The sequence below is a fragment of the Pieris brassicae genome, chromosome 8 (genome assembly GCF_905147105.1).
Source record: "Pieris brassicae chromosome 8, ilPieBrab1.1, whole genome shotgun sequence".
NCBI lineage: Eukaryota > Metazoa > Arthropoda > Insecta > Lepidoptera > Pieridae > Pieris > Pieris brassicae.
The window spans coordinates 5,239,165-5,254,230 of record NC_059672.1 but is presented as its reverse complement, the minus strand read 5'-3'; the positions used below and the strand labels follow the sequence as shown (position 1 = coordinate 5,254,230).

Sequence of the window (15,066 nt, the reverse complement as noted above, 5' to 3'; positions counted from 1 at the left end):
GGACAAACGGAGTAGAAGAAATATCACCAGGTTCATTGCCCTGCATGGTGGCACTTAAGACCTTGTAGACGTAGAGAGAGCCATGGTCTAGTGCTGGGATTGTAGGCGTAGAAAGTAGACAATAATTGTAGGCTTTATGTTCAACATTAATTACAATTTGTGCTAGATCCGAGTTTAATAGACGCCCACGCTTGATTTAACATCTCATTCAAACTTAATCTTTTATACGAACAGGTCGATGTCCAGCAATTAATTACCTTCAAATGCCTTTAAGTACTTAAATGACAGTTTTATTCTCAAAATATTTAATCAATAATTTAATTTCGGCTTCTCAAAATGAATATAAGTTTATAATGTTGTTGTTAACAGGAACAGTAGGGATTTTTCTTAACCAAAATATATTTGTTTAAGAAAATCTTGATTGATTTAAATGTGTACTCTATTAAATTTATCACTTTGAAAATATTATGAGATGTTTTGAAAAACTATGTACTTTATCAAAAAAAATCTATAACTATTTTATTAAGGATTTTTTTGATTATTTTCTCTATAAATTTTAATCTATGGTCACCATTACTTACTAAATTTAACCCAAGCCACGAACTTGCTTTTTCAACTCCCTGACCTATTGATGGTGGAATAGTTACTAATTACTCATTAAGAATATTATTTTACAATTCGGTATTAATTAGGAAATGTATGTTTAGGCTTCTGTTTGTGCGAGCTTAATGTATTGATACATATTTTTGACATTAATTATACGATTTGTATGCAAGCATTCACGCGAGACTTCTTACAATTTGACAAAGACATGACAACTATGATAGAAATATTGTGGTGTTTGAACGCCGCGGCACCGGTTCTTTAACTCCCAATAGCGACAGCGCTACCGACTTTAATGTAAATTTTTTGTATCGCGCGATATCAAGATTGCAACGTAAGCGCATTAAATTAATTATATCGACAATGCATACGTCGGGATCCCCTTCGCTTGAAAGCCACCCAGACATCTGCACTTGATAGTGAGGTCGAGACGGACAATTGGCCCATCGTAGTATGAGGTATGAAATCGAGAGAGTACTTGTATCTAGCCACAAGACCGGTCCATAGAATACACACATTCAGATATTGAATAAATCATATTGCCGTTAGCAAAAAGAAAACCCCTTCGTCTTTTCCAAGGTTAAAACCTTGTTCTTTTAATATAGAACTAAAATTAAATAGGAGGGTGTTACCCTTACATCGTAGTTGTGTTCAAGAAGTGTGGTTAATTCAATTTATCGCCGGTCCAGCTTGCTTGCTACAGAGATTTATTAGAACTTGCAAAAAATAATTTTGGAATTTCCAAACATACTCGTGTATATTCTAAATTGTAAGCGGTATTGGCCTAGTGGCTTGGGTGTATGTCTCACATCCCTGAGGTCCTGAGTTCAATCGCTCGCAAGTAAATATTGCGTTGTAGAAGCATCCCTTAGACCAAAAATCGAATGGGTGTATCAAGCGCAGAATACTGATTACGTGCCTATTAAGAAAAGTAAATGATCACTAAACAGATACAGAAACAGGCCCGGACCTTATAGGTTGTAATGCCACTGGTTATTAAGGTAAATTCTTCACGCTATCGATAGATCCCGATCAACAGTACCAATAGATATTTCTTCACCAATATCGTGAATATATGAGGTTTTTGTTAAATAAACTGAAAATTAAGAAATTTTAGATTCCAAACTATTTTATTGGTAAAATATACTATGGCGTAATCAAGCTGTCTCAATTAAAAGTATTACGACAATTATACTTCGCAGTTATTGCAAAAATATGCTAATATTGTTAACATATACCATTGTGATCTACTACTAAGACGTAAAAAATCTATTTACAATCTCTAATTTTGTTCTTCTGTTATTGGCAATATATCAAACGGACAATGCCCTTTATGTCTTTAAGAAAAATTCGTTTTAACTACAAAGCCTCGAAGGTTGACGTAGTAAGTTATTTTATATACATACCGTATTGTAAGGTTATAAATTGTCATCTGTAGTAGAGTAGATTTGTCTTTGGTTTACGCGAGACATTAAAATCGACACGGTCTGGCTAATCATAACTTGTACAAAGCACGTTATACAAACGTCGTACAAACGTTGAAGTTATGTATCATTTGTTTAAGTTTAATAAGTTTTATTTCAATATAGTTTTCTTTTATTTATAAGTAGATGAACAGCAGTGTTGTGTAGTGCATCCCTAAGGTCGTAGGTTTGATCCGTCAGCTGTGCACCAATGGACTTTCTTTCTTTATTCACATTTAACACTCGCTCGTACGGTGATAGAAAACACCGTGAAGAAGCCTTAGATCTAGAAAGTCGACGGCGCGGCTGCAGATCAGGAGGAATCGGAGGTTGATCACTTATTTGCCTATTAGATTCACAAATGATCATGAAAGCGATACAGAAATCTGAGGCCGAGACTTAAAAAGGTTGTAGCGCCACTGACTTTAATTACTAAATGACCCAGTGAACTTACAAACTCAACCTTAAAATAACGTTCATATAGGTAAACAAGTACACTTATGAACGTTAGAAAAGAAGTTAAATTAAATGTAAATTTACATTTATATATGCAACATAATTCATGATTTTTAAAATAGACCAAGGATATCTGACCTCATTGCACAGTTATGAAATAAAAATTACTGCAGGTATCTATAAATATACGAGAGCCAAGTGAATTTTTTTTATTTCTAAAAGGACTTCAAATATTTTCTAGCTAGGAATAATTTTTTATTGGAAAATTAATTTTAAAGTATTCCGTTTGAAGTATTTTTATTTATGTTACCCAACGTTTAAATCTTTCCTGAACTTGCACCTATATTTCAAGATCAAAAATAGTCTTTCATTTTTATGACTAAACCGATAAATTATGACTAATTTGACACAGACAGGCGCTGACGAAGGGAAAACTGATTTCTTAATTTATATCGTGGTCAGCACAACGTATTCTTAATGTTCATGCTTCTCTGACGTCGAAGGCAATATTTAATGTTATAATTTATATTAAAATATTGCTATATCTAAGGTGTTTAACCTTTGACTTAATTAAAATAAAGTCTTCTTAGCCTCGCCCTAAGAATTCGTTTTTAACATCTATATCAAATCCTTTTCACTGACTGCCTTTATCATCACAGCTCACAACAAATTTGACAGAAGGATTGTAATAATAAATTCGTTTCTTATTAGAAGTCTGTCAGTTGCGAAATATATATTTAATTTAAAATATTTGTTTACCTGAAGTCAATCAAATCTGTGGTATATTCCAGATTTAAATATGTGTGGAAGGATTATAAGCCTAATAAGATGTACTATGGGATAATCAACTACGATACGATAAATAGTTCGAAATTTAACTTTAAATTTTAGAATATACAAATACACAGATTATAACAATATGAAAGTGTAAAAGTGAAGTGTGTGATAGTGATGTAGGCCCTACGCGCCGATGGCTTGCGGTGGGTAGCACCCGCATGGGGCAAACGGCGAGTATGTGTCGCCTTCACGGATCATGTCTGCACCACAAGAAAAGTAAGTCCCCATTATACTTACATTAAGTATTTGTTGGTCACGTTGATAATAATATACTTTAAATACTCGTTTGGTGTAAGTGAAAAATTTCTTTAAAGCATTATTTTTCATTGCATAGTATATAGATTCAGAAGATAGAACTCCTTTGATTAATTATTCTAAAATTATGACATCGTTTAAAACATCGAGATCATGTCATTTCGAGATTAGAATCTCGTTATTCCATTTTTTTATTAAGACAATAAAAAAAACAGCCATTTAATTTCCTACTATTTTCTAATACATAAAAAACAGGCATTTTGTAAGTTAATAAGTTCATCGGCAGCCACTCTATGTGCCTGCAGTTTAATTAATATAATTACTAAAAGTTTCATAAGAAGAGTTATTTGTCTTCCAAATAAAGTTGACTATAGCAAAGATGTGCTGGTAAACGAACAAAATTGTCAATCCTTTATAGAGCGTAAGTGTTTCATTTTTGTGACATTCACATTTCTGTGATACCCTTTTAACATTGCAATTAAAGTTAGTGTATTAAGTCCAAATACTTATTCACGAATAATAATAAAAACTAAACCCGTCGTAAACAATAAAATGAAAAGGGATAATTCACTTTACAGTAATTTACAGGAAGGACAGAATAGACACGGAAGCTCGTAAAAGCATTATTCCATTACAAGGCTCTTCAGTATTCTGTCTGAAACGGCTTTATAAATACCGGGACACGTCTTAGAATCGACAAGTTACACGTGCAAGTAAAATACTTTGTAAGGAACGTTGAGGAGCATGGTTTTATATCTTCTGTTTGCTTGACGATTTTAAAGTTGTATTTAATACATTGCCTGTTAGGATACTAAAAATATGGTTACAGAAGCAAGTTAGAGTTCAATCTATTAATTGTTGACATCCCCAAGTGTTTCTTGTGTAATTATCGAAGGATAACTTGGACCTGAACTTTTATGACATTAATCAGATCTTTCTAACAGACATGTTTAGTTAATAGTAACGACGATTACATAGTAAGAAATAATAGCTCGTAATTTTTATAATAAATAAATGTTCTCTTTATACAATATTCATTCACTATGACATAGATCGTATATTCGTGATATGTTTATAAAGTATATTTAGAGTTTAAATTCTTTGTTTGAATTAGTAAAACAAATGAAGAGGTGTGTCCCAGCATATAAACGTATAAGCCACAATTACAGTTTACATAGAAGACAACTGCTACTTAGTGTAAGAATTTAAAATGAAAACACTCAAACTAAGCAATGCATAGGAATCTTCCATAGTAATAAAAGTTAATGTACTAAATTGTTATTCAAACACAGCTAATGGTCGGTGATAACGTGATAAAACGAAAGGCAATAGTCCATTATAAATCTATTTTCACCTCACTATATTTAGCCGCGTCAAATGGCTGAAACATGTTTCATGTATATTTTTATACGAGTTTTATCACAAGGATTTCATATGCATATTCGTTTGACAAATTAAAATCTTCAATGACAATACGAGTAAGGGATTGTACATATGACAGGTATTTTCTGAACACTTAAATGTGTATAGATTTTTTCTACAATGTGCTTAAAGCATCTCCAAACTGATTCGGCTCTATTGGGTGGTCTCAATAGAGCCTCTTGGTACCAAGGCGATGTTAGGAACAAATTTGCAGGGGGCACTCTATTTCATAAGTCTCGCAGTCTAATAGGACTGGCACCCAGATTTGAGACCAATTCTACCGCCGAACCTGATAACCTGCTAGTTTATCAACTGCGGTGATCAGTTGTTCGGACTAATATATTTAAGGAAGTTTTTGCCTTGGTAATGGTGGAGGGATGTGGAGCCAGCTGCCCATCGAAATATTTCCGAACCAATTCGACTTAGGGCTCCAAGAAAAGAGAGTATCAATTCTTAATAGGTCGGCAACGCACTCGAGAGATATCTAGCATTAAGTGTCCATGGGCGGCGGTATCACTTAACACCAGATGAGCCTCCTACCCGTTTGCCCCCTGTTTTATAAAAAAATCTTCACCGGCTAGTGTGGAATCATTTTTCTCCACTAAGACGTGTATAAATATGAAATTCCGTTGTGTGTAACTTCTCATAATACATAATGAATGCTATACTAGTGGTAGCATAATAGTGGTACTACTTTTAATAAATCTTTCTTTCTGTATTTGGCTTGCATTCAAGTAATAAGGGCCGCGACATATCAGTATTCCGTTCCGCTTTTTGGTATACATTTTATAAATAAGTATTTTTTTATATACGTTATGATCAAATATAAAATTTTTCTTTCTTTCGAATATATAATATACATTAGCAATGGCTTTTTTACACAATATTTGTTATTGCAAGTAAAGTTGTTTTAACTCACGGGGCTCGTGAATAAAATACTAAATCTACACAAGCATTATTCAAAGGTTACAGAAGCGTACATAAAATATCACTTCCGTCAATTTTATAGATTTGTCGAATCAGTTGTAAAACCAATAAAGATACGAAGCTATAAAATCCCTGAACCCTAAAAGGTCCATCTGGCTGATTCCATTGGGTTATAGCAAGTATTCATGTATACCGCTTCCACCCGTTGGTGTCATAAAGTAGCTGAACTTAGACTACATTTTTACACATCACTTGAAAGGGAAGTGTCCTTAGAACAATAATAATTACTGTAAGATAATCTTTATAAAAAATACTTACTAAAACACGCTTGCGCCTATCATTATGATTAGAAGTTAAAATAAATCAAACGCATATTTGAACGAATTATATTGTAATATTAATTTTGTTACACTTTAGTAGTCATTCGTCTCTGTCAGTCAAATTGTGTAAACGCTGTGATGTAAAGAGATAGATTAGTAATTATAATAAAAATAATTCTCTGAAGCAAACTTAAGAAGGTATTTCGATAAAGTCCCGTAATAATAGGAGAATAATTCAAATGTATTAATAGATTCAATAAAATATAATTCACTTGTTTGTAGATTGATTCAATCATGAAGGTTACGTATCTCCAGTTTTTCACATTCGATCATTATCTGAACTTTGTTCCACGTTCGCAACATGTTTCTTCTAAATACTAAACATATATTATATATAACGTTTAAAGGCTATTCATTAGAATCTTCTAGAACGTATGACATCTTCTATCGCGTTTTATAGTCTCGTAAAAGGTTGCGTCTATATCACTAACGGCTTTACAGGGCCGCAAATTTATTTATTATTTTGGAAATAAATATAGTCTTTGAATTTTTTTATATCGGTCCAGTAGAGTTTATTCGTTACAAAAATGAAATCTTTTCTCTTTACATACAACACTGGTATTATTAATTTGGGTACGGTTCGCTAACCAATAGCAATCCGAAAAAAAATGTTTAGTTGTCTTAAAATTAATCCCAGAACAAACATTAACCCTTAAGGAAGTCTTTAAAATCCAATTTGGGCTACTTAAGAAACATCCTGTTCTGACGAAACTTGGTTTGCTTACAACCCATCCGAATGACGATGTTCTAGTTTATCGGATTTTGTAAGTATTTATTTATCGTTAGAAAACAAAATTATCGGTCCAAATTACAACATACGGTTTCTATTCTGAAATAATATTTTTACGTCACGTTTCTTCATTCGAAGATATTCGACAAAATATTCGATATGTAATTGTGGCTAACACAAGTGTTTAGAATACTACATTATCAGTTAATTTATTTGAGTTTCATATTTAATTTTTTTTAATTATTATTATTAGTAGGTTAAGAATTTTGTAAATATAATATTTTTATTTGGAATCAAAATGGCTTAATTTCACGTAATTCACATTTATATATCCAACAACATACGTTTGTTGGTGATAGTCAATTACTTGGATATAATACATTTTATTTTGAAAGTAAGAAATAACATACAAAGAATATATAAAATTCACCACATTTCAAAACATCGTGTTTCCTTGAAATTGCCCCCTACAGCTGATAATGATCTATAGCTGCCATAACAGTTAAGTCATTTGGCGATTACCTCAGATAGACTATTTTTAGTTCCCTTCAAGATGTCGGTACCTGTGATCCGTGCATTTTTCAATTAAGGCATTATCCTATCTTCAGTGCATTCATTATGTACATTAATCTATGTAAACACTAAACGTAAACGACTCAACTTAAATTGGCAATTCGACTCCTCAATTGTTTATCGCTTTATCAAAGAGACTCGAGTAAATAGCATTAGAAAGGCCACAACCGTTGGGTTGCTGGAAGGTGCTCGAACTCGCATTTAAGTATTCAGTGGATAAAGTTCTATACAGTTGGATGAACAAGAACTAAATACTGATATAAAATAACGCTTAAACACTCCTAACGTTTTACGGACACTACCAAAATTTACAAATTTACTACAGGGTTTTAGATAAAATGAGAATTTATTTGCTTCTGAGTAAACCTTTTTAGCATGCGCTGAAAAACTTTTTTATTTTCACTTCAAAGTGTTTGATTCCTCGTGTTTTAAAATGAACACATATATTGGGTATATAGATTATGTATATAAACTCCCAAAATCTGGGCTACGAAACTGAAGATCGAGTATAAATGCATTGACATTTTTATGTACATTTCAAGCTGATTCTAGATTCTCTTTCGAGTACATTTAAGATATGAAATTATAATTCAATTATCTTTGAGTAATAATACTGATGGTCCGAACCAAATCTAGTAGCGAATCCTTTTTTTCTTGACTGCACGGTTGACCTTCAAATGTATGCATAAAATTAAGTCTATATGATTGTCAAGACAAACACAGTTTAAGTCATACATATTATTGTTTTCACTTCGTGTTCCCTAGGCCTTCGTGTTGAGAATCTCACGTTTAACCAATACGCATGTTTTAAATTTTATATTAGCCATACTGTCTTTGATTACGCATACTGCATTTGTATAAAACTTTATAATGGATATAAAAGTTTATTTCATATCATTATGAATTCTGTGATCCTGTCGCATCTTAAACGCTGGCAGCGTTTTCTCACTGTTTTGCGATACTTATTTGTTGAGCGAGGAAAGCATCAGCTCTGGGTCACCAGTACTATCTACCAGGCGCCAATTTATATTTTTAATTAACGTCTATTCATATTCAATAAGCAAAATAATATTAAGCCTATTTCGTAACGGAAATCATATACTAAAATAGCTCACCCAAAACATGAGGAATTCAAATATACACGTAATATTTCAAGGAATTTAAGCCGCGGTATGTAGTAAAACCTTATGTTATACGTCAATGAGTGGGCGGTCAGCGTAGTCAGCGTCCAAACTCATAAAAGCAATTTATGTCGACGAGGGGGGGGGGGGACTCATCTCGTAAACTACTCCGCAATGGAACTTTTCATTGTATTGTATTAAATTTAAAGATTTGATTGCGCAGTAACTTCTACCTTATAGTCGCCTTGTATTAGAGAAATGTTGTATAGTTAGCGTATATTATTCAATAACCTAGTCATCGTTTTTGAGTGAAACTCGAAGAACGTTTTTTGTTTTTATTTAATGGTTCTAAGACAAGATCCTTGGTTCAATTCTCTAGGAAGCAGTAAAAGTCCTTATTGCATAAACGAACTTAACTTGTATGTAAGTAAGAATGTGACGAATATCAGATGTTCCGTGATCGTGTTTGCAATAAGCAAGTAGGTGATCAGCTTTCTGTGCCTGACACGAGCCGTTGACTGTTTCGGTGTAAGAGATGCCATTCCTCTCGGTGTTTTTCTTCAAGGTGTTAAATGCGCACATAGACAGAAAATAGGGGTTAGAACTCACATCTTCTTTGAACTAAAGACATTTATATCGACTTTAAACCGGCATCTTAATACATAAAATTTCTTCCAACGGCACAAAACCAGTAATAACGTAATCTATCCGGCCCTTTGAGACCTTTCCTAAAACTATTGGCAACATACTCTTCGGGTGTTAGATAAATTAGTATGAGTTTTTCTTTGATCTTGAAAAAACATTTTCCGTACGCGCAGAACAAACATTTTACTTTGACTTGAGTATTTGCCTTTAGATTATTGTTTTATGTTTGTTTTCCACGCGTTTAATAAATATTTATGAAATACATCAATTTATTGAGGTTTTAGAGATTATAAACGGTGTATGATAAAGGATAGTTCGTGTGTATAAGACCCAAAAATGAAAATGGGTCAGCGACACATTTTTGCATCTATTCATAGTTCTATACCTATCGGTGACCAGCCTTCTGTGTCATTATTCATACATTTTTAAGCCTGACCCAAGCTAGTATTCAACATTAAAAATGATTTATTTCTATACTATTCTATAACTTCTTTTATATATAATAACTTCTTTAATGCATATAAACGCGAAATTATTACAATATTTACATAATTCAGCAAGATACAAAATGTATTGTAGTGTACTCTTAAAAACCAAACACAATAGGTATATACTATACATCTAACTAAAGAACTCTTCTATCTCTTTTCTTTAAACCGTAAAAAATTGACAGAAAGAAACGACAGTCTTATGTATGAAGGGTTATAATTTCGGTATAGAACTTACTAGGTATAAATTTAAAAACGTATTTTATCGTTTCTGCACGAATAATATGAAATTATCAAGTATTTTCTACTAACCATATTTGAAAAACGGAATTGAAAATGACAGTTTATTTCTGATATTTTCCTCTTGCATTGAAGAAAATAAAATCCATGTGGAATTATTAAAGCGATAAAAGCGTCGTCCGCTCTGCATTCGTTTGTCACAATATAATATTTAAGAACAAAATGTTCATATATATTTTGATAACAGTTAATAAATGTTATGAGTGTTTATAACCAAGATGACATCATTACAAATTCCAATTAAAAATCTTTATTATTGCCTGTTCGCTGGTATTAGATTCTACTCCAATGAAACAAAAACACTTCTCAGCCCCAGATTTCTTTATAGATTTCCATCTTTCTTTGTGACACATATTATCAATTTTTGCCATAGTTCTAGTGCCTTCTTAATTGTATATATATTTACTCAGGCGCACCCGGAGTCGAATCAACGATGTTAGGTCAGAGTTGGCGCGAAGCTAGCCTTTAGGCCACATGATATTAAGCCTCTTGCACCAGTATCTTTAATTAATTAATGCCGATATAAACCGAACGTCTTATTTACTTATTTACGGAATAGATATCTTAAATTCATTAACACTTTCTTTAAGTATGGATATTTAGATATCGACATTTTCGTGAAGGTTTTCCTTAATATAAAATAATGTATACAAATTTTCCTTATACTAAAAAAAAATCTTTATCCGTTTGTGGATCCGTATAAAATCTCAACTGGATAATTTTCCTTAAGAATCATATTAGTAGTGTATTCAATTCTATAATGCAATTACAACATACATATATGTATGTTGATATAGATACTGTTGCATGGTTGGCTTGATCTTCCACTGGCTAATATGTAGTTATAAAGTATATTTAAGCATTTATTCACACTAGGTCATGCCCTTGCTATTTCGCGATAAATCAGCAAAGAGATTTAGCGCTTACTGTTTTAGTTTTGTACCATTCAGAGATTTCCATATTCGTTTACAAAAAGACAAATATTTTTAAATGAACCCTTCATTCCACCAACAGACAACTGTCGGATAAGGGGCCGAAATGCCTAATATTACTTCAAACAACACAAAAAACACCTTCATAGCAATAAAGACTTATAATCGTTTAGCAAAAACATTCATGTGTACAACACCGTACGACCCGTCAGATATTGACTGAATGTATTACTCTTGGACAAAACATATTATTAATTTGATACGGAAATAAAAAATATTTTAGACAAATTTACTGTGCTTACTCTATATTTATGAAAATGAATTATATTTTGTATTATAATGTTTGGTAACTTGTTAATTTCGCCATCCAGGTACACAGTGTACCTACTCGGGCCTAAAACAAGTGAGCACAGATTGTTTGATGTGAAACTTCCACAGCCGCGGATTAAATTGATTGTTAGTGAGACGACGCATGCCACGATGATATACATAGTATAGATGATGTCTATATAGTCAGAGGCAACATCGAATGAAACCATTACTGAAGTCTGATTAATAGAATTGTTTACTATATGTAGATGTTGACATCATTTTCTGAATAAAAGAAGACGTAATGTTTTGCCATATTTAGTGCATAATTAGTAACCAAACGACGAACGGTCCATCAAGAAAAGAGAATACCAATTCTTAAAAGGCCGGCAACGTACTCGCGAGCCCTCTGGGAATGTCCACGGTATCCTCCTGCCCGTATGCCCATTATTCCATAAAAAGTAATAATAATAAATTCCGATGTTTCGCATCTATTATGTTTATTTATTATAGAACTTTGTATGAACTATAGAGAGAAATATTTTTGATATAAACCTTCCATTGAATAAATTCGAATTATAATATGTATGTACTTATACATGAGTACTTGAATTAGGATTGCATGAATTGAACTTATGGGTAACATGTGTTATCAAAGAGTTGTGATTTAGTCTTGATTAAAGAATATCCTTACTCAGTATTTAAAAGTCGTTGTATATTTATACTGCGTTCCTTTTATTTATTCAATTCGCTTTAGTTAATACCTAGATAAGTTTATTATCAACATAAAGTGTCGTGAATTGAAGACACAAACTCCATTTATAAAAACTTATTAATTTTTTTAATCAAATTCTCAATCGCAAACCGCGTCGTTCATTCCATAAACTGATACAAAATGTTTTATTGTATATATTTTAAATTTAATCTCGAAACATTTAAACTATTTAGTACTACGTTTAATTTTTAATTAAAACTATTTACGTAGCTACGACGCCCGAACAAAGCAAATAGGTATCCTTCCAATTTACAAAATTGTTATATATTATGTCTCTATATCTTAATTGCAACAGACACGCTACAATGTTTATCTGATCATATGTTAGTATCGCAATGTTAATTAAACAACTAGAGTTGACTTTTCCTTAATTGAAATACATATTACGTCATATATTCAAAGTATGCGTTATGAAAATACGTTGAATGTTTTCATTTGTTTTTCCTTTAATCCGCTTTCATTGTGAAAAATTTATTATATTTATAGAATAATAAATATCATTCAAGACGGATTTTACGTTATTATTTGCGAAAGAAGAAACTCACAAATCTACCTAACCGATGTAACGTGTTGTTTTATACATAGAACATATATATATATCTAATAGACATAATAAATAAGGCATGTTTATGCGTTCACAATATATGTAAAACAAATAAATATTTACGGAAATGCTAACAATTTAAAACAAATAAACATTACATTGTTACATTTTGTGTGCGTAACTACTATTTATTACATATATAGCTAATATAATATATATATAGCTAATAAGTGCCATCAACTTTAATACTGTCTAAATGAAAATAATAATAAGATTTAACAAGATTTTCAGATACACGTAAAAATATAACATCTGTGCAATACTGTGTAGACAACACAGTTACTAGCTAAACCAATAATATTCACAGCCCACAGAACGAATGAGTAATTGAACCGCGAATACTGACTTAGTTATTATAAATAAAATGATAACGATTTTTAATCTCTGAAACAGTTACAAATATGTGCTAGGACGCGTGCTGAATGATGTCAAGAAGTAAATTGTTAAAATTACTTCCTAAGTTAGTGAATTGGCCGCTCAGTGCCCCTATCTGCGGGCGTTATATAAACTGTAAATAGTCCCAACTTGCGAGATAAAATCGAACAGCTGGTACCAAACAAATAGTGTAGTTTAGAACTGGTCAAGCAGTTTTTGTTCACCGTATGTTTTAGTACAAAATAAGATTTCCTTTTAACACAGTCTACTATGTAAGGTTTGAAGCATTGATTTGTTTCAATATTCATGTTATCTAATTGTGTAAGTTTTGAGATAGGATCGACAGTTTCTGTGTTTAATCTGTGTAAAATCGGAGAATATTCTGACAAAGTTATTGCATTTTCGTATTTTTCTTCGTTACAACGTTATAATGATATGGGCTAGAATGTTGCCAGGACTGTCCTGTCCTTACATTTGTCAAAATTTATATTTATTGTTTAATATGTTTTATTAGTTACTATGTTTTTAGGCGGCACTTCCTACGCTCTGTACGTTACTACTTTTAATTATTTATGCAAAAGTCCCTGGAAAATAATATTAATAACACATACTCATATATTTACTAACTAATTTGGTTCCTATGGTAATTTGTAATTATATATTTCATTGTATTTTTTACAGTTAAATGTGGAAAGCATGGAAACAGCATTGATACAAAGACCGTTAATTTGCGCATATAATTTCAATTTCACTTGAAAAGCTGGAAGTCTATTAATAAAACCTCATTCGAATGATTAATCCCTTTTGTATGAACAATGTATTTGCGCCTACTGAGCGGAGGCTTGTCTACAATTTCCAATATGACTGATTGGGTTCCGATTGTCTAGAGACAAGCTTACGTTGGTAACTTTCAAATTGAAATGTTAATATTAACCGATGTACGTATTGTCCCAACAAGGAGTTGATAATTCATTGAAGATATCTGAATGTTGGTAATTAGATCATTTATAGTTGGAACAAATCACTAACAGTTCCATTTGTCAAATGATGCCTTTTTGACATAAGGGTGTCTACTCAGCGCAGTCATACTTAGGACGGTGTCGACTTTGAATTTACCCTTAGACACCAATTTGATAGGTGAGACATTTTCCTTTTGTTTATCATCTACACCGTATAAGCACGTGTAAAAGTACGAATGTTGTACATTTAGGCAGGACCTTAGTCTAGATCTTAGTGACTTAGGGTAAGATGGGGCGTGCTTTGCAAATACGGTAATAAATATTAACCTAACACAAAAATATTTTTCTCATTTGACCTAGTTGTTTCTAAGATTAGCGAAATTTCTCATATATCTATCAGCTTTACAATATACTAAGACCGCCGGTTTCGCAGGGATATTAAAAAAATATAAATTTACCACACATGCACACGTACACGCTTCTTTTTGCGTGGGTTAAACACGAACATAATTATTAAGAACGTTTGGATATTATTATTTTTAATACGTTAGTGATAGTGACATAACTATAATAGCGAGACGTATGCTTTCGCAACACTGCATATTTGGTGTACATTATTTTGTTATATTATCATCAATAGTTCTCGCGCACGTAAGGGATTTATAGGTTAATTTTGTACACCTCGAGTCACATTATCGTAAGGGCTTGTGGGAGGGCTGAGATGTTTTTATGGGTATGGTCGCGCTACCCCTTCCCCAGTATAGACCCAGCTCCATAGTTCCCTCATCAAGATCGACATCCATGGCACGAGTGCATTTTCACCTCCATAAAAAACGGTGAAACATTTTTTTTGGCTCAGTAATTTCGGAGCCTATTCAATGTAAACTAATGCTCAAATCTTTTCTATTTATT

General features: G+C 32.3%; 1 protein-coding gene across 7 annotated transcripts in view; it reads left to right on the top strand.

Moving 5' to 3' along the window:
- The window catches only part of LOC123713873 (dual 3',5'-cyclic-AMP and -GMP phosphodiesterase 11), a 155,412-nt gene that overhangs the window by 72,577 nt on the left and 67,769 nt on the right, over positions 1–15,066 (top strand). Inside the window, exon 2 of one of the 7 annotated variants that reach the window (XM_045667781.1) lies at positions 3,431–3,575. The exons of 4 other annotated variants lie outside the window; for them this stretch is intronic. In XM_045667781.1, the coding sequence (XP_045523737.1) occupies positions 3,518–3,575 (58 nt within the window). In that variant the 5' untranslated portion in view covers positions 3,431–3,517. Of the gene's footprint in view, positions 1–3,313; positions 3,576–15,066 lie in introns of all 7 variants that reach the window. 2 more of the 7 variants (XM_045667782.1, XM_045667780.1) reach the window with 2 other exon arrangements.